General features: G+C 43.0%; 1 protein-coding gene across 2 annotated transcripts; it reads right to left on the bottom strand.

The window, feature by feature from the left end:
* Positions 1–1,219: 1,219 nt before the first annotated feature.
* Positions 1,220–26,273, bottom strand: klhl24a (kelch-like family member 24a). Of its 2 annotated transcripts, none has more exons than XM_079529461.1 (8): positions 25,203–26,273; positions 23,224–23,331; positions 22,225–23,069; positions 19,089–19,273; positions 13,279–13,397; positions 6,618–6,806; positions 4,319–4,507; positions 1,220–3,787 (listed from the first exon to the last, which is right to left on the bottom strand). In XM_079529461.1, the coding sequence occupies exons 2-8, from the start codon at positions 23,296–23,298 to the stop codon at positions 3,587–3,589; spliced, it is 1,803 nt and encodes a 600-aa protein (XP_079385587.1). In that variant the 5' UTR covers positions 23,299–23,331; positions 25,203–26,273; the 3' UTR covers positions 1,220–3,586. The 2 variants fall into 2 exon arrangements, with proteins under 2 accessions (XP_079385587.1, XP_079385586.1); XM_079529460.1 differs by having other exon boundaries at positions 23,224–23,346; positions 25,213–26,273.
* Between the last annotated feature and the right edge of the window lie 77 nt (positions 26,274–26,350).

Raw genomic sequence — 26,350 nt, 5'->3', positions numbered from 1 at the left:
CATGGGACTCGGGCAATCAACTAATACAGTTGCAACCACTATATTAATGGCAAGTATTTCATACAACTTAAGTTCAAAAAATCTGAACTATCCCTTTAATATACCTCTGACCAACAGGCAGTAAACAGACACATATGCCAACATTTTGTCATAAAGAGAGTTTTATTGATGCTTCAGGTCAGCCATTACATTTACTGTACTTTCCACTGAGAAAGTAAACACTTTTTCCTTTTGTGAGCAATAATCAAAGGAGAAAGAGAGGTTAAAAATCGCATTACGTATACATCTTTCTCGTAATGTAGGTTATTATCAAAAATACAGGTATCATGTTGTCTTTGTTTATTGTTATGAAGGCACATTCAGGCATCACTCCAAAAAGGGAAACTGAACACCTCTGTCATGCATGCAAGTAAAATATTTTATCAATGGAGTTTCAATATAGTCACCTTTGGGATTGGATCTTAAACCACTTTAGATGAACACAATTATTTTCATACTCCTTAATTACATTTCCAAGTTTACCCGATCCGAGACAGCACATACAAGGCAAGACCACTTAAAACATGGCAAACATTCAAAACACAACCCATCAATCAGCAACACGCATCATCCCAAAAGTCACCACGACAAGAGAACAGAACGGAAAAACAAATATTAAAAATCAATAAATCATAAATGTTACAAAAAGGACAGAGTTCATGTCCTGTATGGAGTAAATACTCAATGAAGTCAGAGACGCACACACACAGACACACACACACTCAACCTCGCTCTCTTAACTCCCTCTTGCCTGTCAGCCTCCGCTGGTTGGCTGTCTAAAGCAGTGGTTCTCATTTTTCATGTCAATGTGACCCTCTTATTAATACATAAACATAATAGGCCACGGACCCCCATTTGATGACATTTTGCCTTTGGGATCATCTCCTATCTGAGATGATTGATTGACTGAATAGAATTTTGTATAGTGTCTAATAGTGGAAAATGTGAAACATACTGTATGATCATAATAGTCATTCTCATCCTGTGCCGGCCAAGCGGTCCAGGCACCTAGGCTGGTAATCCTAGCCTGTCAGCATGTCATGGGTTCGAGTCCCGAGCCCGACGACCTTTGCTGCGTGTCTCCCCCCCCCCCCCCCCCCCATCTCTCTCCCCCTTTCCTGTCAAATTACTCAAAGGCAAAAAGACCCAAAATATATCTTAAAACTTTTTGAAGATATTGTTGAAATAACTTCTTAAAATAAAAAATAAAATATAAATGAAAGCAAACTTCTCCCCACTTTGCAGGGACCACTAGGATCCTCTTAAAAGAACCCCGGGGTGTCCCAGGAAACACTGCTCTAAAGTTATCCCAAGTATGAAAGTGGCAGGGAATGTGGGTGGCCTGCGGCTTCTATAAAGTTTCAACATTTCAGGCATCGCAATACACTGAGCCAATCCACAAAAGATGTCTGGAACTTGATGTTTGTTATACTGTAAGTTTAGGCTTTTAGGCTTTGTATTGAACTTTACACTCACAAACCAAAACAAAAAAAGACTAACCCCACTATCCAAAAAAAAAATGTTTAAATTCTGCCGCTCTGTCCCACTGTTGTTCTCTTGATTATTATTGATTTTTTTTTTGTTATTCAGACCCATAGCAGGCAGTAACCAGCGGGAGGTGCTGATAGGTTCTTCCTCTCATTCACATACGTCACATGAAAGCAAAGAACATTTACTGATGCAGTAAAAAAAAGAAGAAATCAAAATCATATTTACATTGTCATAATTGTATTCAACAGGATTCTGTCAAAGTGCACAACTGGGGGCTCTCGGTTACAAACTAAAAACTAAAAACAAACAAATCAATTTAAATACATATATTGAATAGTTACCATATTCACAGCAATATCTCTAGTCTATCAACACCACATAGTAACACACATAGTAAAAAGTTACTTTTACTGCTCAGGATCCAAATGGTTCAGATGCCCTCTACCGCACACTCAAACATCCTATGAGAGGTACGCTGTAGCACACAGGACGTCACCTTCACTGAATGATACCAATTTATACCTGGAGGGTGGCATTGATTTGTGGAACCTAAGTACTTGTAGGCATAGAGTAGCCCTGCCCGTAAGCCCAGAAGCATACTATCTCCCTTTGGTCAGGGAGATATTCCCCTTTGGATGAGTGGTAGATGTTTGGTTTCCCATGTGGGAGACCTGGACTCATATTGAGGTGGTCAAAATTACACGAGGCAAAGTGATAGTAGGGAACCATTGTATGTGCTACATAAAATACTTAATGCTACAACTAGTTGACAAACCTCTGTGGCAATGTGTCCAGACGGAACAGTGAAAGTCACATACATACATGCACACCATTTATTCAGAGCAGTCTTCGAAGTTTGATCTGCAAAGGCTTCTGTTGTCTACAAATCACCCTTTACACCCAGTACACCGAAGCACAAGTCCAAAATACACTCACTAAGTACTTACATTATAATAAATCATCCAAATGTAAAAAACAAACAAAACAAGTATAATTTAAGATATAAAAAAATGAAGAAGTCAGTAATGTGTGTAATGATGATAACAATGGAATAATGATAATATAGCATCATACAGATTAAAGGGAGGTTCGACTGTGAATTTTAAAGCTTCAGGCGCTGACACAGCAGAAACGGTAATGACAGCAACAGAAATAAGAGCTGGAACAAGGTGATAAAGTGACATGGGGAAACAGGAAGTGAAAGGGAAGACCAAATAGGAAAAGGAAGCAGAAAGGTTATCTATTAGGTCCGGAGCACAGCCGGGGAACGAGGCTAATGGAAAGCATTAGAGAATCTGTGGCTACCTTCCAATACTGTGATACAGCCTCCTTTCCTTATCTCCTTTTCCCTCACCACTGAGGTTAAAACAAAGGTCAGAAACACCTCAGGTTCCTTTATGGCCTGTGACACCACAGGTTAAAAGTACATCTGGCAGACTGTTGACACAAAGGCATTTCAAGTATCAAGGAAAAGGAGTCAAGGAATAGAGGATGTTTCAAAGTCCTGAATATTTCCGACCAATTTTGTGGAAGTAGCATAGAGCTCCAATGTACATGACAGGTGGAGTGCAGGGGGTACAGAGGTAGGAAACGTAGATACTGATAAAAAATAAAACGTTCTTTCCCCTGACCCCATTAGTGTATGATTCTGCAAGGCACGGGGCAATTTAAACTTGCCAAATATCTAGATCTTAGGCTGACTTCATATGAAACAGTAATGTGGGCACAGCGGTTTGAACAAAATGCAGTCCATTACAGATGACAGATAACCAGCTCCCACGGAACTTTGATAAAACAGGTTCTGCGGAAAGGTAAAATACAGGTAGGTTTTCATACCGCCACCACAAGATAAAAGAGCTGAATAGTAACTAAATGGGCCTCTTCTACAGAATTGCTTTGGTGCATGTGTGCTTATCTGCACAACCGTGTGTGTGTGTGTGTGTGTGTGTGTGTGTGTGTGTGTGTGTGTGTGTGTGTACGCGCGTGTGTGTGTGCATGTGTATACAGAGCTTGACTCAAATGCACGTGCGCATGTGCGTGTGTCTGTTCATGGTGGTCAGGGCTTGTGGAACTTCTCGTTGTATCGGTGTATGGTGACACAGCCATGATAGGAGATGGGTCGGGGCATGGCGGACACCCCCGTGATGATTCCTGTGGCGGGGTCGTAGCACAGGATATTGTCAGAGGCTTCGCCATTCTCTCCTCGGCCGCCGAGGATGAAGATCTTCCCATTACACACAGACATGCCACAGCTCTCCTGCAAGAGATGGAGGGAGACACATGGAGAGAACTTTAAATGGTGGCTGTAGCAGAAATTGATTTAGGAACTTATTCAGAGCAAAGCTAAATAGTAAGATCAGAGTAAGTGGCATGAACTCTAGTCAACAACAAAAAGTTGACAAGTAAATAGAGTGCCAAAACAAGTATCAAATACCGTACTTAGCATCTGTGAACAAGCAAACAGCAAACATCTATTTAAATAAACCACATAGCAGGTGTGAACAAGAAAACAGCATCAATCTACAGTAACTACATGACATACTGTACATAATTATACCAGCAAGTAACCAACACACATCTGGATAACATGAACTAGCATTTATCTAAATAGAAGAAAAGTACTGGAAGAAAAGTACTGAACGAAATAAGGAGTGCTAGGGGATAAGATGGAGTCTGAAGAGGTACAAACAATGATTCTATTACTGTGTTACACATGAATCAACTAGCACATGCAGTAGACGAACGAGAGTGTGATGTGCGTTAGTGTGTGTGTGTGTGTTTTTGTTACCTGTTTGCTGAAAGTGTGCACCACATGCATCCAGTAGTCCTCTATGGGGTCGTAGCAGAATATCGACTTGGTGAGTCCGCCGGACACATATACCATGTTGTTCAGGGACACCGCGGTGATGCAGCGCTTGGCGATGGGAATGTTGGCTCTGAGCAACCAAGTATTTGCCTCTGGATCATAGCACTGGACCTGTAATGAAAGCATTGGTGGCTTTTATTTGACTTTTGTTAAAAGAAAGAAAGAAAGAAAAGTATAACATACAGTATATTTATGAAGTTTGAAAATATCATGTGACCAGTACAGTGTTATCTAGCTGGTTTACCACAGGCTGGTAGACTGGGATATTGGGCCCAGAGACAAATATTAAGCTTTGAGTTTCATGTCTGCTGTCTTGTTTAGTGTTGTCTGAGTCTGTTTTGTTTCTCTGCGAGGTACGAATATATTCGTTCTCCCAGCTATGGGACGTTATCAGCCAGGTACGAATATGTTCGTACGCCCTCGTATACTCTGTGTATATAGTGGTTGAGCCATTGATCCGGTTGCTATGCAACGCCTCCGTCACCACCAGCTATGGGACGTTACAACTCCTCTCCATTTACCTCGGTTCAAAGCAGGATTTTCAAACCTCCATAAGTCGGAATCTAGGAGCACTGTCCTTAGAGATCATCAGCCATCCAAAGTTCGGATGTCATTTGTGACTTTGTCTCGCATCGCTCCCGACATATAAACGTTTCTGGCGACAGGTAAACAGTGTGCTCTAATGCTAATGATAGCAAATGGTTGCAGTGAGTGTGTGCATGGGGCTGCAGTGGGGAGGGAAATGATTATCTTAAAAGGAGGTGGCACAGGTTAACTACATTTATGCTACTAGCAGCTACCAGCAGAAAAATAGTTAAATGAACACAGTGGTATTTATTGTGTACTTTTTATTGTGTAATTCAATTTTTTACCTACAGTATATTAGGTCATGACTGCAACTCGTGCCAAAGCAAATTCCTTGTCTACTCTGTCTGCACCCATCAATGTCAATGCTGTGGTAGTGATGGAATGCCTAGTACATTAATATCTGATTCTGTGGTTTGAGTCTTGCTTTATACACACGACATGTGCTTGATTTTTACCTGCTTCATCCTGCCCCTTTAGTTTTAAGATGGTCTCCTTCCAAAGTCACAATACAGAATTTCCTACAACTCACTCATAACTGTAGCTAATGCGAACAACTCTCATTGATTTGTGCTTATCGCCCAGGGGAGACTGAGGAGATAAGAGCCAGACAGAGGAGGACATATAGAGGCAGATATACTGCAATAACAACAGACAGCAAGACACTGCTGCCTTTGTTATCCATGCCCACGTACCATTGTGTACGTTTTGTATGCGTGTTCTCCAGAGAGCACAGACATACACAAACACAGACAAATAGCTATTCCAGGAAATAGAATAGTTCCTTCTACTGCTTCTAGAGCTTCTGTTACAGGAAATATTCTTGTTTATTACCAGATAAGAAGATGATATGTCTGTGTAATTAGAAGATAATTACACCAGGGTATCCCATCTTCAAGCCTGTCTGTACTGTCATCAATCATTCTGTTCAATGACACTGCTGGCAACTCTTATGGTACAAGCAAAGTTAAGCTGCCTTTATTGAGACTGTTAAATCTGCACCAACCGGTCCAAAATATCATAGCATAGAAATTACCACAGGAACTTTAAACTGTGACACCAAAATGTCCCTCCGGGATCTATAAAGTTTTTTTTTAATCTTACCGCTATATCAATAAATTTCCAGCCTTTTACCATTATTTCTATTTACCTTTCTTTACCTACCACTGGCATTCGTCACAGAAATGTGTCATAGGCATTTGATTTACAAGTGACTCGTCATCATACTGTATAGTATATGCCCCATCTAACCTGAAATACTGCTCAGTGCATAAATTATCATGGTGAATAAGTCGGTGAACAAGGACTGATGTGGTTTTACTCGGTCTACTTTACCTGAATAAAAGAAACGTGATGTGGCTTGTTATGACATCAAGCTGTAGTAGGGGACATTTGATGTGTATGGGCGGGGTTTCCGTTTTGTGAACATATGAACTGAAAAGGACATGAATGTCAACTCCAAGGTCAAATTCATTGTGCTTAAGTTCACACTGGAGCGTTTCTGTCTGTCTCTTTTTCACAATATTTATCTGGGGAACCGAGTCAAACTCATCAACTCCAACATTCCAAGTGCTTGCCGGGTACCCAGTTCAAATATGATTCTGTCGACTTCTGAAACGGTCGACTATATGCCCACCTTGTCTGAGCAGGTGTTGTCGTCCGGCCCTCCCCCGATGACAAAGAGCTTGCCGGCACAGCTGCACACGGCTGGCGAGCTGACGGCCTCCTTCATCGGGGCTACTTCCGTCCAGCGGTTGGAGAAGGAGTCGTAGCACTCGGCGCTGCTGAGACGACTCTGGCCGTCGTAGCCGCCAACCGCGTAGACCTGGAGAAAAACACAGACAGACACAGACACACAAGGCTTAAAGGATGAGCTGTGATTGACAGCGAAGTGAAACTTATAAGCGTTGATAAGCTTTTCGAATTAACCATGTACGTTGAGAAACTACGCGTAAAGCGCACACGCGTGTTGGTGTTTAGTTACAGTTGCACATAATGTGAAATTTGTCCTCTGAATTTCACCCAGCCTAACTATTAAGAGCAGTGGGGAAGTTTCATAGACACAGGAAAAACATACAAGTGCCCACTTAGACATGGACACAAATATAAATGTAAACAAAAGTCATGGTCTGCTGCTGAATGAGACATGTTTATTCAGGGCTTCTACTTTCTGTCTACAGACAATGCTTTGCACTCTGGCAGCAGTAGAACCAGTCCATCTGGTGAGCGGCAGAGATGAGGTGATGCTAACCACCATGCATCTCTTTTACTAAGACCGATCTCTAGCAAACAAGAAACACTGGCCCGGATCTGATAAACTAGAACTTCAACTTTTCTCCGACTTCACACACACGCACTCTACACAATGGCACTATAATCCTTTGACTTATCACAGCGTTCTTCTAATGTCTTTGAACTCTGACAAGTTTCTGTCACCCAAGTCCACTGGGGTCAGTAAGCCTCAGCCTCTGCCCCCGCCGGCGGGGGATTGGGGCTCAAGACTTGTGCAGTGCATGCTGGGTGAACGTTTGTTGTCATGTATCAATGAGATGTTGTCACTACGGTCTCACGATCCCCATATTGATTCCCAAGGAAAGTTAAGTGTTTTGAAAGGAAATTCATGTCAAGGTATATCATCTTTTTATTGTTTGATATCTAAAAAGTGTTTGGTGGCAGACTGTATGACACTCTCTGAATGTTGTTGAACAGTGGCCAGGTGATTCATTCATAATCAGAGTGGGGAAAAACAAGAGCAGGATGTGGGCAGGATCAGGAAGCTGAATCTGATAAACTAGAACTTCAACTTTTCTCCGACTTCACACACACGAGACTTTTGAGATCGATCTCTAATTTTAGAACGATTATTTATTTTAGTGAGTAAATAGTGTTACAGGTTGAGCTTTTGAATTGAGTATAGGGCTTGATGACAATAGGGTACCAGCTTGTGGTAGAATCTAGAATGCATGCAAAACACTACCTCAAGGCTGTTCATGTCTTTCCTCTACACCTCCTCTGTAAAGACAGATAAAAGCAGGGGCAACTGCCTGGAACACCTGGATATTTGCATAGGCACTGAGCCAACTTAGAAAAGTACAGTCTTTCTCAACTGAAAAGTAGAGGGGGGGGAACTCCAGCAAACAATGCGGTTCATGATTGTTTGTCTTTATGCGCTCGCCAGCACTAAATATGTCTGACAGCTAGGAGAAAGACAAAAGCCAAAAGTCTATATGTGATAACCACACTGTTATTAACAGAACAATAGGATAGTAAACAACATTGAGACAGACTACTTGAGCAGTGAGTACTTAGATAGATACAGGCAAAGACTAAATCTGACAGCAGATTTTGTGCGTCTGTGTGAGAGATTGAGTGGAATTAAGACAGATTAAATGTCTAAAATGTAAATTGAGCAAGAGAGCGATGGGAGGGCGAAATGGAGATTTAGAGAGAAGCACGTGATGAGCCATGTCATGCTTAAGACAAAGGGACACTTCTCTTCCCCGCAGTCTCTGACTCTGGCCTGAGGACACCAAGCACCCTGTTGTGACAGGAGACCAACACCCTCATGGAGAGGAAAGGGGAGTGTTGGATCACTCTTTCCTGTTTGTCAGCAACAGTACGCAGCTCTGCACGCTGTTGTCAAAAAATCACCCCACACACACGCTCTCGATACATGATAGCTGATCAACAATACAGCGGCATTCCACACAGGCATGACAACAATAGCACATACAGTACGAACTACGAAGGGACTTGAGGTAATGTGCTCGACTGCTCGTCACATAAACTTCGGGCATAGTGTGACTTATGACCTCTCTGGAGGACAGATTTGAGCTACTGACAGCATAAATAAACACCTGTGACTTTATGAAACGCTGTGATGATGGCAAACTGATAAATGGTTCCATTAGCACACACGTGATGGCATACAGTATATCCCTATTTATACAGACGCATGCACAGAGTGAGAGAGGGTGACAAAGAGACAATGACAGAGAGAGAGAGAGAGAGAGAGAGAGAGAGAGAGAGAGAGAGACTGTGTGATAGGGTAGCAAATGGCCGAGCACAGAATCATTTCATGGAGAGTGATGACCTATTTTAGCCAATACATACTCTCAGGACCAGTCCAACAGGACAACACAGAAGGCTGTGTGTGTGTGTGTGTGTGTGTGTGTGTGCATTTGTCTTGCTTGCTATGCAGGCTTGTTGACAACACTCCAGTTCAGTTCCTCATAACCTCAAGCAACTAGAACATCAAAAGGGGAAATTACATACTGCATGCGGAAATGAGCGACTGTAATGAGGGGGGGGGGGAGGGCATGAGGGGGGTGAGCGATAATGGATGTTTAAGATTGGAAGTTAAGAGATCATTTCAAAAAATAATTTCAAAACCGATAGACTAGTTATGGGATTAACTATGGGCATCACCGAGGATGTGAGACCTCTGACAGGGACTTAGAAATCTAAGCTAATTGTTGAGAGTCAACACAACAAGGCGAGAGAGAGAGAGAGAGAGAGAGAGAGAGAGAGAGAGAGAGAGAGAGAGAGAGAGAGAGAGAGAGAGAGAGGGCGAGAGAGAGAGAGAGAGAGAGAGAGAGAGAGAGAGAGAGAAGGGGATTGTGGAGCAGGACTAGACGACTCTCATTCAGCTCCACAACATATGCTTCAAAGGAAGTGGTCTGTGATGAAAGACTTGTGGGATTTATGAGCTCTTCCAGGAATGTATTTTTTACCCAAGAAAGTGTGTAAAATATATGCATGCAGTGTGTGGGTGGTCTATGTTTGTGTGCATTTGTGTGCATTTGTGTGTGTGTGTGTGTGTGTGTGTGTGTGTGTGTGTGTGTGTGTGTGTGTGTGTGTGTGTGTGTGTGTGTGTGTGTGTGTGTGTGTGTGTGTGTGTGAAAAAGAGAGAGGGAGCCATTTGCACTGAACCTTGGCCTGTGTCTGAGTTGGTTCAGTTCACAGACACTTAAATAGAACCTAATGACAGGTCCGGTGTTGTTTGAGAAGGGAATTAGCTACAGCGTTTTAGAGCACATTTTTGCCCCAAGCAGACAAACAATCATTCACAATAACCCTAATTATTTAGGGTTAGGGAACTGGACGCTCCACTATTCTAAGTTGGCGGGAACTAAGTTGGAAACTATGGATCTTGATGTCACAACAGCAACATGTACACAGCAACATGTTTCCTTCACTGTAGACAGTTTACCTTTAGGAGACACTTTGACGGCTTTTCCAACTAATGCAATTAGTTGCAAATTAGTGAGTTAAAGTATCACATTAATCTGACCAGGTGTAGTTTCAATTAAAACAAAACAAATCCTTCGCTCAAGGTTTAATGTGTGTCTTTTATAGTACCCACGTGCCAGACCTGGCGCGTGTATGGATTTATGTATACATGCACTTGCATGTGTGTTTACCGTTTCAGTGGTTAAGGTAGATAAGCCTTCTAGGTGTTGTTTTGTAGAAGGCACGGTAATATAAGACCAATGCTGTCTGGCCACACACGGCTCTCTAGGAGCCAGAGGAATGTTTGCGGAATTGCTGCAAATCACAGCAGACTGTCTGTGTCATGCCCTTACTGTGTCATGCCCTTACTGACTTCATCCCATATGGCACCGTTTCAGCCCCAAACCATCCAAGAATGTCTGTAGTAGTTTGCGTTCTTTCATTTGTGTATGAGTGAGTGTGTGCCTGTCTCTGACTCTGTAATGCGTGTGTCTGTGTTTGTGCGTAGGCGTGCCATGCATGTGAGCCAACGTGTGCCATGCATGTGAGCATGTGTGTTCGAGAGGTCGATTGCTGGTTTGCCTGGTTTTGTTTGCCTAAGTGAGCGGTGCGTGCGTAAGGCCTGGCTCATCTCCAATGCACCGCCTGCTTTGCCTCAGACAATAGAAGCCTGTCCCCGTCTACACAATAATACTCTGATAATTATGGTTTAGGTCGGGAGGTATGTTTGACATGCATAAGCAATGGTCAATGTTTGTTTTGCATGATGGCGCTGATGACTGAATTTCCCCTGCGGGATCAATAAAGTTGTGTGTGTCTGTGTCTCTCTCTCTCTCTCTCTCTCTCCGTCTCTCTCTCTCTGTGTGTGTGTGTGTGTGTGTGTGTGTGTGTGTGTGTGTGTGTGTGTGTGTGTGTGTGTGTGTGTGTGTGTGTGTGTGTGTGTGTGTGTGTGTGTGTGTGTGTGTGTGTGTGTGTATACGTATCTAACAATAGAGAATAAATGCTGTGCTATGAACATCAAATGTTCAAAATGCATGTTGTATTTAAATTTGTTGATAATGCACACTCCTCACTCAGTTTTGTATTCAAGTGAGACTAGTGGACCTTGTGAGTCGTGACACATAATAGTGTGTGTTTATAGGTGCATCCGAAGCCTGTGTAGCTATGTAAAGGCTTCTGCAGAGTATTACTTGGAATGTAATGAAGATACATGATGATAGGATATGAGATATGGGTCAGTGGACTAGGCAGGTCCTTAACTGGGAGGTGTAAGGTGTTAGCAGTCTTGGCACACATCCATGGAACTCCCGATGCCCTCCAGAAAGTATGCCCACCCAGCAAAGTACTAGATACTATAGATAGACTCATGCAGACTATGGAACTAGGATCACTGTCGGGTCACAACAGAAACTGTGATTTAATTGTGACTTAGTAATCGAAATGTGGTGGTTGATTAAGCATTCCCGTTGTTCAGAGGTAAGGTACAGGTGGTCCAGATTAATAAGCACCAAACAAATGACTTGTGCTTATGCATATGCTTTTTCAGAGAGGAATTAGTGGGAAATCTGGAATTATTTCAAACTCCTCTTGAATTGAACTTCCATTTGTAATTGCATCAGCTCCACTGTTTCACTGACTCATTGACTGTTTATAATAATTTGACAACCTCCCTCTTTATACAGTACTGAAACTAGTCTTGTGGATCCGGGACGAGGGATTAGATGAGCTGGCCTGACAGTGTCCAAACCCTGGGGCAACACATGAACATTACAGTTACTTGTAATACGATAAGACACATGGCGCCTACAAGGAAAGGCATAGTCAAATATGATGGTGGAATCCTGTACTGTAGCTTCCTGGTTTTTGTTTGTCAATGCGAGTGATGAGTGACTAACGTCTATATTTGACAGCCCGTGCACCTACACTACATTTACCATCAATGAGTACAGCGTAAATCTTTGGTGTCTTCAGAAAGTATGTCCAATAATACAGATAAGAATGTGTTTTACAGAAGGATCTAAGTCAAACACAAACAGATCCTCTGCCCTCAGTTTGAGGGAGAGCTAAGACACTCATCACCTTTGGTGGTAATGGATTAAACTAAATATGTCAACTGTTATCACCAACACAGGGGCCCCTCAAGGTTGTGTCCTCAGTCCTTTCCTCTACACACTATACACAAATGACTGTATTAGTCCTTCACCCAACAACATCACATACTTTAAATACTCTTGATGATACTGCGATTCTCGGACTGCTCCATGACAATAACTCTATTACGGTCTATCAGAATACCATTTCTCATTTTACACAGTGGTGCACTGACAACTATCTAGAGTTGAATGTGGACAAAACTAAAGAACTGGTCATTGAAACAACCCACACTGGACTTAACCCACTCCTCATTCCGGTTGACAGTTTCACATATCTTGGACTCACACTGGACAATAAACTTAGGTTTGATCAATTCAACACATAGATCATATGTGACATAATATCATTATCTGTTGCTCCTCATCTTCTGTTATTACTGTACAAAAGCATTATCCAACTTGTTCTGTTGTACTGTTCCGCATGTTTCTACACCATACTGCCCATGCCTAACAGAAACAAACTTTTCAGTATCACCCGTATGGCTTCCAAGATCATCGGACTCCCTACACCCACACTTTCTGATATGAACAATAAGGCCATTACACGGTTAGCACTTTCAATATCAAATGACACTGATCATCCTCTTTTTTAACCTCATGCCATCTGGACAAAGATACAGAACCTTGCCATGGAAAAAGGTCCGTTTTAGTAGGAGCTTTGTCCCCTCAGCCATCACAGCATTAAACAAACTGCCCCGCCGATAGGATGGTTCTGTATTACATGGTTCTGTATACAGTGGGGACCTCATGTTTTTGTATTGTCTTGGTGTTATGTGCTATGTGTTGTTTTTGATGTGGGTGTTGAACAGACTGTGAAGACAAATATCCATCGGGACAATAAAGATTATTATTAAAGGAACAATTGGAATCAGTGTGCAGATTAATGTATTTCTATCAGAGGTCTCTCCTCACCTTGCCCAGTAGGACAGCCATCTTGTGTCTCCAGCGACCCTTGTTGAGAGAAGCAACTCTGATCCACAGGTTGAGCTGGGAGTTGTACATCCATACATCTCTGCTGTTGATACGACCACCTGCAACACAACACATCATCACGTCAGAATTGCCACCAGGTGCATTTAATGTGTCACTCCGCTTTCCCTAAATCATTTGGTTGTGAGTTCATCTGAGCCGAGTTTGAATCAAAGGCTGAAACATGAAACATTCCTGATATTTAGAACACAGTGACAACACATCACCGTTTCAATCAATGGACTGAATGTCATTACCACCACGAGGAACTCCAATTCTCCAGTCAACCTCATTAAAATAATACATATGTCAACTAGTAATAGTTGAGTTAAAGGTATATTCAGTGATTTTACTTAATTCAAATATCACTTATTTTTTCTTTTTTTCTGGATAATCCTCCCTACTATAGAGTGTGCTGACCATATAAGGAGTTCCTCCCTGTCCCCAGTGAGCCCCTGGGGTCAAAAAACCCTAGTTTCAGTTTTGGTGGCGGGTGGCAAAGCCTTCATCCAATCAGGATGAGAGGGGCCTTCCTCCAATCATGATCGACTGGGGGCGGGCCTTGGTGCACATGCTGTTGCACTTCCCCCCACTGTAGAGCGTGCATGTGCACATTTTGTTACCGGGGCGGACTGGGTGGTTTTCCAAATCACCCAAATCACTGAATGCTCCTTTAATGATTGGCTGGTAATGGTGGATTAAGCATTAAATGTCACGGTCATCGTCTTGCTAACTAGATCACAGTTGACAGCTGTCTTATTTGACTTTTGACCAAAGCTAGCTGCCCTGTGTTACGTAACGTTACCCTGATGATCAAAGGGTCCCTCATTCAACACAGCTCAGAAGCTCAGAGAAAGACACAGCTGCCAGCGGGCTCTTTATTCACTTAAGCCTAGTATAATTTGTTGAATAACAGTGTGGCTCGCCGAAAAAAACCTGATAAATGTACCTATGCATTTAGCTGAAAATCTGTGCGTGTGTAAATTAGGCTACAAATACTATACAAAAAGTATTGTAGACACAGAGGCACACATTTTTCATACATCAAAAGCAATTATTTATTAAAATAAATATTTTTTTACTTGACCAACTGGCCCAACATAACCCTAACCTAACCTCAACAACAACCACAAGTAACTAACTCCATCATTGACCCTTAAACTAACCCTAATTCTAACCCCAAAATGCCTAATCCTACTCATAATCTGAATCTTTCACTAATAGTAAAGCTATCTGTAAAAATCTTTACCTAAACCGCACACGCACAAAGGAGTGTATGTGTGTGTGTGTGTGTGTGTGTGTGTGCGCGCCCCCCCGTGCGTGCGTGCACGCACGCACACACACACACACACACACTCCTTTGTTAATGTCAAAACAGCAGTTTGTGTATTTCCTCCTCTCTATCTATAGTCAAAGTACAGGAACTGCTTATTGCTGATAACAGTAAGCAGTCAGAAGTTAAGTTTGACCCAGTCCCGCTTTGAACAAGTCCTAACAGAGCACCTCTTTCTCTACCTGCTCCACCACCTCTCTCTCTATTTCTCTCTCTCTCCACCTGCCTGGCTGCCTGTTGATCTTCCACAGACTGCATTAAAGAGCCACGCTGATCTCTCTAAAACAAAAGGGTAGTGCTGAACACATTCTGCTTTCTAACAGGGACTGAGAGACATGACAAAGGTATAGGCTCAAAATAAATAAATAAGAACCAGGAAAGTAAGCAAGTCCCATGGGAAGAACATTGTGTCTTTTCAGACAGAAGAAAAACACTATGGTTATCTGCCAAAGGATATCACAAGTCTAGTATCATCTGGAAAACTACAGAAAAGTGTCGAAAATAAGGGTTCTGCTGCAGCAGACGTCCTGGCTTCTACCCAAGAAAAGGTTCAGGAGAGGTTGTAAACACGGAGAAAAGAGAAGCTTAATCCTGATTTATACTTCGTTGCACGACGGTGTCAGGTACCAAAGTATAAATCAAGCAAGCATGAGTGTATACTGTATAGTTGTACAGTGTCTGTAGGCACAAGAGCCACATGCACACATACATGTTTATGTGTGTGTGTGTGTGTGTGTGTGTGTGTGTGTGTGTGTGTGTGTGTGTGTGTGTGTGTGTGTGTGTGTGTGTGTGTGTGTGTGTGTGTGTGTGGTTAACAAGACTCAGCCCATAAACAATAATGTCTGCAACAAGACGCGTTATTTCACACAGGGACAATAATTGAATCATGGTGGTACCAGTTCATCAATATGATAATTAATATCAAATGTCGTGCCTTGAAATTACGCCTCTCCCTTTAAACTCGGATGCCCTCCAGGAAGAGAGGCATTTCTGCAGTGACAAATAAACAACTTCTCATAATCTAGACGATGGGCTGATGTGTTCGTAATTAACTCTAATGAAATCTGTTAATCCATCACACCCCAGCTTTGTGCTCTTTGGGATGGGGTGTGTTCTTTTAACTTAAAACAAGTGGGTGGCTTTATGAAGCAACAGGCCTACCTGTGAAAACAAAGGTGTCTGGTTTTCTATTGTATCTCCATTGCGCAGCCGTTTTGTTAAATAAAAGAATGAACTTACAAACGCAACAGGTGTGCACTGTCTGTGCAGACAATGTGTTCCATCCTGACAATCACAACACAACGACAGTGATTAGCGTCTGTCTCGTTGTCCTATCAAATGTCATCCTCCTTTTATGCTCACCCGTGTTACGGTTAAAGATACTGCTGGAAAGTGGCTATACTATACCCGAGTTAAACTCAGGTAGTGTAGGAGAAGACATTTTTGGAACCCTTTGTACCCTTGAAATACAGGTACGCTTGTATTTGTCAATTATTGTGGCCCCCCAAAATGTATTTATTCTCCTACAGGAATGACAGGAGTTTTCGTTTCGTGACGATTTGCATAACTCTTCAGAGTTAAGCTACAGTAATGCTTGTTAAAAAGCATTGTGGTTGTTAAAAAGCATGTTTTCGTGAAGATCTGCATAACTCTTCAGAGTTAAGCTACAGTATTGCTTGTTAAAAAGCATGTTTTCGTGAAGATTTGCATAACTCTTCAGAGTGCTATGAAGCTACAGTACAATGCTTGTTAAAAAGCAGCACTGCTATTAGAAAATACTTGAAGCATGGGTCAAGTCTTACCAGTCGCAATCACTGTTATTGACAGTTAAGGGGGTTGTTAAGGGGAACTGTTCCACAGCCATTTCAGAATTGAACTCAGTCTGCCTACCATCATATTGTGTCACTGCTTGAGGTTTTCACAGATTGCTGACATTAACAATCGACTACTCCCATGCTGCAGAATCTGTTGTTGTTGGGGTAGACTAGTATTTGTACATTCAGCAAATAGCCTATATGAAATTCATCCTCTACATTCAGCCATCCTAACTGAAGTAGTTCGAGGAAGCAACTAGAGACGTCATGCCACCTGTGATCCTAGATTGAACGTATGCCAATGTGTGATGTACGTGACCCACTGCTGCTGCTCTGTGAGCTTATGATATATTTTAGGGTTGGAATCCGGAACTGGAGGAATCAGAAGAACCTGATACAGCATTGACAGTGCGTATTAACAGCGGGTGAGCATCAGGCGACACATCGCCTAATCGCACTGGCGATTAATTATTATTAATTATTATTAATTTATTATTAATTATTTGTATCTTTTCGGGCGACGTTCCTCCGCCCACTTTTCGACTATTGGCCATTCGTGCGCCTGCTATCGGCGGTAGTCACTGGGTCCCATAGACAAATAATGCACTTCTGTCTAAAACGCACTGTTAGGAACCGGAATCACTGCCATCACATTTGGAACCGTTTCTGGAACCGTTTCTATCACACTGTCAGAGCTGGTGTGTGGACTTCACATCTACAATACAATACCAGTGGTTCTCAAACTTTTAAATGTTAAGGATCACCATAACTCTGAGAGTGTACAAAAAGGACCAAATGGACCCGTAAGTGTTACAGACCTGTAAGGGTCCATTTGGAACCCCTATAGAGATCGTTAAAGAGAACCATTAAGGAATCGGACCGTTAAGAGGGAATCGTGAAGGAACCGGAATCACTCAAATCTTAACGGAAGTTACGGATCCGAACCCTAGATACATTATCCACTAACTGAGTCGAATAGCACACTGCCATTTCGTTCCGCAACAAGAAAACATGATACCAAAGATAACGTATCCCCCTCACATCTCCATTTGAATTATGACCCAACGCCTCTGCTGCCACAAATAAACACCACAGTCGCCCTAGTGTCAAGCAGCTACGATTCACTTTCTGGTGTGAGATGAGATGTGATTGATGGTGTTTTGTTTGTAGTGTGCAGCATGGATGTGGGAGAGACAGTGGTGTCTGGGGGTCCCAGTCCCATGGGCAGACAGTGGAAGGGTTTTATATCCCAGCCCACCTCCCCTCTGAGGATGATCCTTTCAGACCACAGTTAACTGCAGCTGTGCTGTAGGCTGGAGGGCTGCCAAGTTATGCACACCAGCCTCCAGTGCCAAAAAAACATTGGGGAGTCTGAGACAGTGAGTGTGTGACATAAACAGAGAGGAGAAGGATACAAAAAAGAACAGGAAAGTGAAGTGAAGTGGAATTGGGACAGGGTAAGGGTGGAAAAATTAGGAGAAATGAAAAAGATGGACTGTCATAAAGCAATTAAGAGGGAGGGAGAGAGAGAGGGGGAGACGGAGCAAGAAATGTTGACTTTTCCATGCACTGTTTGCAAGGTGATTGATAGCACACACGTGAGGACCTGGAAGGGAACAGGAAGACATAAACACTACAGTCTCACACTGAAGGCGAGAACACACAGTCTCCCTCCCTCCCTCAGTCTCTCTTATTTTTCTTTGTTCAAAGTGAAGCAAGTTTGAACAGGAACAATCCTTGCCAGCACATCAGGCTCCTGGAAAGCAAGCCCCCCCCCCCCCTCTTTGCTTTCAATGTAACTGAATTATATAGAACTGTGTTTTGTATGGAACACATAATTTCATAGAACAGCCTTTTTATATAAAAAGGACTAGTATACTATACACATAAGAACATACAGGTCCGTATAGACTTACAGTGGGTAAACTCAGATCCAAGAGAGAAAATCAGAGCTTTTGGGTGCATGTAATGAACACCATACGGGTGTTATTAGTTGGATATATGACGTGCTGCTGTTGTCATGTTTAATCTACGCCCTCTAGAGAGGTTTGCGCCATACTTGGCCTACAAACAATTCCCACAATGCAACAGTCAGGTCCAAGGGCCAGAAAAGCAGTGACAATATCCCATATTTAGGTTCATTTTTAAATAAGCCCCACCTACAACGGCTGATTCAGAAGAGGGGGGCACAAGATCCTAGAAAGCTATGTACTGTAATTTAGATGGGAGGCGGGCGATCCCGCATGTTAGGCCAATAGGATCAGAGAGAATGAGTGAGCTCGCCAATAAGGTCCACCATTGGCAGTGAGCCTGGAGAGTGCATCCAGATGCCGCGCTCACATTTTCCTTTGACTCAGACGGGGTAAAATAACAGGGCAACCGGCCATCTTATTACAGCCTTTCCTGCGGTTCCACCAAAGTGCAAATGGTTGCACAGGCACAGGGAAGGACCATGACCATGTCCATTAAGACTTTAATTGAAAGCTTTTATAGGGATGAGACAAACGACACTTCGGCCTAAAGAAGCATGACATAAATGGCATTTGCAAAACAGCGTGTCAATTCTGCCTCGTAAAAACAAATGACAGAATCCTGCGTTGTCTTACCTGAGACCAAGATGTCATTGCGCAGGGCGCACACGGCATACTCTGACTTGGTGAACTCGGGCAGCTTGGCCAGTGACTTCCATTCTCCTGTGACTGGGTCGTAACACTCAGTGTAGGGCAGGTTGAAGCCCCCCACACGCTCACAGCCTCCAACCACCACAATCACCTCAGAGAAGCCTGTCGACCTACAGAGAGAGAGAGAGAGAGGGAGAGAGAGAGAGAGAGAGAGAGAGAGAGAGAGAGAGAGAGAGAGAGAGGGAGAGAGAAAGATAATAGTAAATATCACAAACCGCAAAAGAGAAACAATCAAATCAAAAAAGCTATGAGAAGATGGATTACAAAGGCATCACACCACAGGAATGCACACATTAAACAACCATGACGTGACGTCTCAACAAGTTACAAAACACAACAATCAGTATGAAAAACGTATGCTAAGCATTGTACAATAGACTGGAAAATATTACAGCGCATATATCAACACGCAGAGAGGGAAAGGTGTAATCAGGGAATCCCAGGTTGTTGTTTCAGGGCAGGTTCAGATTGGTGCACAGAGGCATAATTCTACAATATCTCAAGGCAAGGTTCAGATTCAGATCATAATAGATCATAATAATAGTATCATTACAGGGTACAAAAATAAACACGTGTGGCACAGTCAGGATGGAATCTCCATTACCATGCTCTGCTTTTTTACCCTGGCCGTTCAAGTACATGCCATGGTTATGACTTAACTTCCTGAAAAGGTCAGAGTGCTAGCACACTGCAGAAACAACTAAATGTATAATACAACAACTAGATAAGAATCAGGGACAGTGATGCCATAGATATCTCCACATGAAACCCTCAAACCTGCAGGATGGATCAGATGTCATTGTCAAGTTCAACGCATATTGCGATACTGATAAATAGGAACTTAAGTATACTATGTTAGTTACATTGATCCAAGCCGGAACTCCATCGATTGATTGATAATTAAACTAGAAATGCTCTGAAAACGCACGCGACCCACTCATCTGTCCACTTAAAAGGGATATCTCACTTTCAAAAATGTTTGAAAGTGATACATTAACGACAATGTGATGACATTCCGAGCTTCGGGGAAGGCGGTCTTAGAACTTTTCCTCTGACCTTGTGCATCTCCAGATGTCTGAACTATAGTTTGGAAAGCCTTTCCGAACCAAAAGATTTTCTGACGTCGGAAGGAGCATGAATTTTACCTTAACTGTGCCCCATATTATGGCTAGACAACGCATATTTGACTCAGTCTGAGAATGCAAAAATGGATTTGATAAGGCCTTGCAGTGGCTACAGTATATCAGTTATAGGTTAAACACAGGTTGGGCATTGTTAGGGTATCAAATACAGTAATTGAATAGGTAGCATACACCCGTATGTGTTCAGGTGTGTAAACATATACAGTTAAGTATGCCTGTCTGTCTGCTTCTCACATTGAGAAAAAGAGGCCCGAGTGAGCCTCTTAAGACCCTGGGGTCGTGTCTATCTGTGTGGTGTGCGTGTGTGTGTGTGTGTGTGTGTGTGTGGGGGGGGGGGGTTGTTCTTGTTCCAATAAAATATGGTCCCTGGCAGAGCACAAAATGCAGGGAAACATATCAGGCATAGTGGAACAAGAACAGGAGGATCAAGCCCCTGGGGTAAGAAATGCAGAGTCTGCTCTGGTGCCTGTTTGGCTGGCTGATCCGATCAGATCTGCCTGGATACTGACACAATACGCCTGAGTCACACGTCACACATACACACACACACACTGCATGTCTAACCGACACCATGCACTGTTCCCTCTTTAACCCTTACAAGGGGGGCCGGGATGGAACGACAGCTGTGCTGTTGTCAGCTTAACATGGCGGAGAACCATAAGCCTTATGCTACTGTATTGTGTCTTACCCATTGGATTTGAACACACTGTATTTAACATCGGGTAGACTCAAACACAAGGCTCTAAATAAAAGACAGGGTGGTGTAAGTGAACAGACGAGTGCAGTACACTCAGAAACTCTAATACTAATACGTAACGTCAGCAAGGGTGAGTGATACTTCTTGTACGACAACAAGACTGAACGCTTCATGATTGCTGTTCTTGCAACATGGTATTTTTCCCCCCCTGTAAACCAGGCTGTGTATGAACAAGCCTTGCCTCCCGCCTCGTGATCCATTTTCATTTCAAAATAGCCAGGCTGTTAAACAAATCTCAGTCAATGATAGCTTTGTTTGTTCAACACACAATAACTGTCTTTTTTACTTTCCACATCTCGCACGCACGCACGCACGCACGCACGCACGCACGCACGCACGCACGCACGCACGCACGCACGCACGCACGCACGCACGCACGCACGCACGCACGCACGCACGCACGCACGCACGCACGCACGCACGCACGCACGCACGCACGCACGCACGCACGCACGCACGCACGCACGCGCGCGCACACACACACACACACACACACACACACACACACACACACACACACACACACACACACACACACACACACACACACACACACACACACACACACACACACACACACACACACACACACACACGACTTTAGTTTACACATCAACCGAAGACTTTTCAAAGGTTATTGAGTTATTATGAACATGTTGAAACTTCAAACCACATGCTGTGGAGGAATAACACGACACACAGCGTTGGCTGGAAAACATGCTTTCTTATCTCTCTCTGATCTGTCTTCACAGTGGCAGGGGCTTGTCAACCTTAATTAATATAGGCCTACTCAACAGCCTAAGAGAAAAGTAAAGGTCTAAGCCTTAGACCTTTACTACACAGATAGCAGATAGCAAACCATACTAGTTACTTCATAGCACTCGTTTTCTTAGCACTCCATTTACATGACCACTTATTATCCTGTGGTTTAATAATTAATACATTTTAGTTGTGTGGTTAAGATTAGGCATGGGATTGGTGTGGGTCTGCCATTTACCATGTGGTGCACTGAGAGCAGTGCATCTGGCTCCAAAACTATAGATAACTAGAGAGAAGCATCCCATTTAAAGTTGCCATTGCGTGATCTAATCTGTGTCTTAGAACAGTCTTAATGCCACTTTAGTTCTGCCTCCCACATACTGTATTAAATAGTGAACCTTACCTGCGTGGGCGTGTTCTGGGTGACATCATTTCATTGCCCAGCACGTGGTAGCGCCTGGCCTCGTGTAGCAGCTGGTAGCACTCTGGAGCATTCTGGATGATCTGGTCTCCCTCCACGGTCTGGACGAAGTAGTTGGGATGCAGCAGGGGCAAGCGGACGTGATGCAGCAGTTCCTTGAGCATGGGCTTCCTCGCCTCCATGGCGTGATAGACCCAGCGCATCACCGACTCGAACACCACTTCCTCCTTCCCGATGGCCAGCTCGTCACTGCAGATGTACTCTTCCAGCTCGTCCATGCGCAGGTCCAGAAACTCCTCGTGGTGAGCCACCTCCGAGAAGTTGGCGAGGGCATAGGTGCGGCAGTGGCTGGCCAGCACCTTCAGGGCATGGGCGTCTGCGAAGCGCTGGATGCCCAGGCAGTTGCACGGGTCCAGCTGGTCCTCCAGGAACTTGGCGCAGGCGTCGCGCAACGTAGTGATCTGGAAGAGGCTAGAGGTCTCGAAGAGGAACTGGACGTTGTCACAGGTGATCTTGGCACGTCCGGTGTAGACGTAACTGAGGAAGGAGTCCATGGCCTCGGCCAAGATGCCATTGATTTCCACGAGCATCTCGCGGCTCTCGCGGTGGTCATTGCAGAACATGGCACGGAAGTAGGAGGAGCAGGCGGACAGCACCGCGCGGTGGCAGGGGAACTCGCGGCCCTGCACACTGATGACCACGTCAGTGAACAGGCGGCAGTCGCGGAACTCGTTGAACACCTGCAAGATGGCCTCTGAGTGGGAGGAGCCATTGTTGAAGTCGAAGACTTCCTGGCTGGCTAAAGATTTGGGGTCCACCTCAAACACCTTTAGAAAGAAGAAAAATGTGGTATTAAAAGATGAATTCGGGGGCCATTATTATTTGTGGCAGTCATTACCATGACAAGAGACAATGCTTGTTTTGTGTGTGTGTGTGTGTGTGTGTGTGTGTGTAAAAGGTTGTGTTGTTTTGTGGGATCACCTTGCGTTTGACAGCAGGAGAGTCTCTGGTCCCAGAATCCTCCCTGTTCAACCGTCTACCCAGGATCAACACCATAGCTACAGCCTCCAATGTGGACCTTCTCTATACCTAATATAAGGGGACCTGGGGATAGACAGCAACATAATGTTATTGTCAAGAACAATGCATCTTAAAAATAATACTGTGACATTAATTAATGTGTCATTAACAATATATACATATATATATATGGTGGAAGAAAACATTAACAGTTGCCAAGCAAGCCCCTGGGGTAGTACTAAAGTGTTTTGATAATGGCACTTTCTAGGGGAACAAGAAACCTGAGCAGCAAAACATCTGCCTAACACTTCCCCCGGCTGCTGTGCAACAGTTGTGTCCTGCAGCACAATACACTGGTTGAGAACGATGATGACAAAGAGAGGCTGGCGGGAGAGGTATTGTGCAATGGTTGTAAGGCAGGCCAACCTACATCTACATGTCAGTCAAGTTTGTTTTTAGAGCAGAGCTGGGGGAAGGAGGGCCGCAGTCATGTTTTGAACAATGAACTTTGAGGCCAGCATCACAGATTACCTTTAGACAACTCTTCTGAAGTAAATAAAGCTGTAACACAAGCTATATTTAGGGCCCGGCCCTGAAGAGATTGGGTGTTTATTTTTGGACATCTACTTTAACATATGTTTTAGAAATGCTCTCATAACATCAGATTTAAGTCTTCACGTCACGCTGGGTTGAGACTACGGACAGTAAAGTAGACTACTTCTATAAGTGTTTGGAAACTTACACTTGTGAGTATAATGTATAGCTTGCTTCTGCAACATCAAGATCAGTTATCCCTGTGGGCCTCTACACAGTCACATGTGGCCTGCTGTAAAGCCAGGTCTCTTATCACACGGGTCTGGCTGTTGATCAGCTGCTGAGGTCATTTTATTTGGCATTATTTTAACTTGCCTCAGTAGAAGCAAACTCGCACTACAACAACAACAACGCACACACATTGCTGGCAGTGGCACGGTGAAATCAAATATAAAGGACAGCCGGTTTTGCCATAGGTCTCTGACGCATGAGTGAAATCAACTATAAAGGACAGGTTTTGCCATAGGTCTCTGACGCATGAGTGAAATCATAAAGGACAGGTTTTGCCATAGGTCTCTGACGCATGAGTGAAATCATAAAGGACAGGTTTTGCCATAGGTCTATGACGCATGAATCATTTCCCTCAATCCTCAGATAATGTCAACAAACACCACATGTTATGTTTTCTACTCAACAGCTGGCCCTAACCATAGATGGACTAGCTGAGAAAAAGCAGGCTAAGTAAATAGGCAACTGAGGCAAGGCAAGTTTATTTCAACATTGCAATTCAATGTGCTTTATCTGAAACATTAGAAGCAAAACAAACGCATCATAAAGGGATATTGGAATTCAGTATAAAAGTTTAAAAAAGGAAAATAAAAATAGAATATATATAAACAAAGACAGCTGCCCAGAGTTAACCTCTAACACCAAGACAGGAAATAAGCAAATAAATGGCACATAACATTTTTATGTGCCATGTATTTGTTAAAGTTTAACATTTAATGTTAAACTTTTACAATTGTATTAAGCAACTGACATCACTCTATAACCACCATTGTCCAAATGTCTTTTGTAATGATAATTATATAGAATTATTACCTAAAAAGACATTTGGATAATAATTTAATCAAGAGCAATCTGCTCTGTTTGGGCCAGCTAAATCAGATACCTAAAATCAGAAAAATACTAGGTGGCTACTCCAGGTTATCAGACAAAGGAAACAACATGTCATGCCAGCCTCAGGTTCACCGACCGTTTTTGGCAGTACAAAAACAAAGGGAAGCCATGCCGTGGTGGTGTGTATAATTGTTGGAATAATATTATTCTCTACAAACGGGAAAGCAAAAATGACATTAACAATTTCAAACATGCATATAACTATGACACGATGTAACATTCGTGACCAAAAAGTACCTTATCCAGAAGTTTCTTGGTGAAGTTTCCTCTTCAGTTTGAAGCGCAGTAAACAAAGAGTGGTGAAAAAAATAAAAATGTATCTTCCTGAAAATGTAGGTCAGTATCCTTTCCAATGTGTGCCATCAAGGAGTGAGAGGAAACAAAGCAGGTTGTTTTCTACGCACCAGACATTATTGTGCCTTGGTTGTGTGGTGGTAAAGACAATAGAACTCTAACTAACTATCTGTAAACATAAATCCCATATATAAGTCAGTGAGTGTAGAAAGGAAAAAAAACATCCCAGTCTACCGAGTCAGCTGGAGGTGGTGGTGCATTATGGGTAGTGTATTTCGTTTGGAGGGCCGTCCCATAATTATGAGAGGCAAAAAACACCACTTCCCGAACGTACCTAGATCTCCACGTGGCTGTGCCTTTGTTTGCAAACAAAACTCAACAAAAAGTTTCAACAAGAAGTCACAACGATTGAGCAATACTTTTCTCGGAGAAACAGTTTTTCGCTTGATCAGTCTAGTCTTTATTCAAACAGATGTACAACTTTAGAGGCAATATTGCATGTTTTGCCAGTGTTGTTTAAACAAACATGTTTGACAAGAAAGAATACATAACACGAGTTATTATCAGAAACAGGCATATAGGCCTATTTATATAGAATAGCACTTTACTGGCCCAATATCATAATCAGGTAGGCTATAGAATCCATAACGCTCGAGTTTGTTTGTTGTGAGTTGAACAAAGGGATTTTTCCAGGTGTAATACGATATGGCATGTGGGCCATGTGCATATGGCATGTTGGAACATGCTACGCACTTTTTTTTAATTTTTCTTCAGGTGAGGATGGAGGCGGCGCCTAAATTAAACAGCATGGGCAATTCTTATAATCTTGCACAATATTCAAGAGAAGAAACCCAATTCTCTGAAAGTGCTTACGGCCTTTATCTTTCACCCACTTGGGCCTATCTTTTATTTATTTTATCAATGGTGACAAAATAATTGGTCCCCTTTAAGCAACATTACCCTCTAGTGGTAAAGGATGGTATAACCTCAATACTCACAAAAACAAAAAACTAATCAATCATGATCAGTAGCCTAAATGGAGAAGATAAAATCAGGGGCCACCGGTTTGTGGACATTTGTC

Source organism: Electrona antarctica (genome assembly GCF_951216825.1).
Source record: "Electrona antarctica genome assembly, chromosome: 19".
NCBI lineage: Eukaryota > Metazoa > Chordata > Actinopteri > Myctophiformes > Myctophidae > Electrona > Electrona antarctica.
This window is presented reverse-complemented; position numbering and strand designations above follow the sequence as displayed.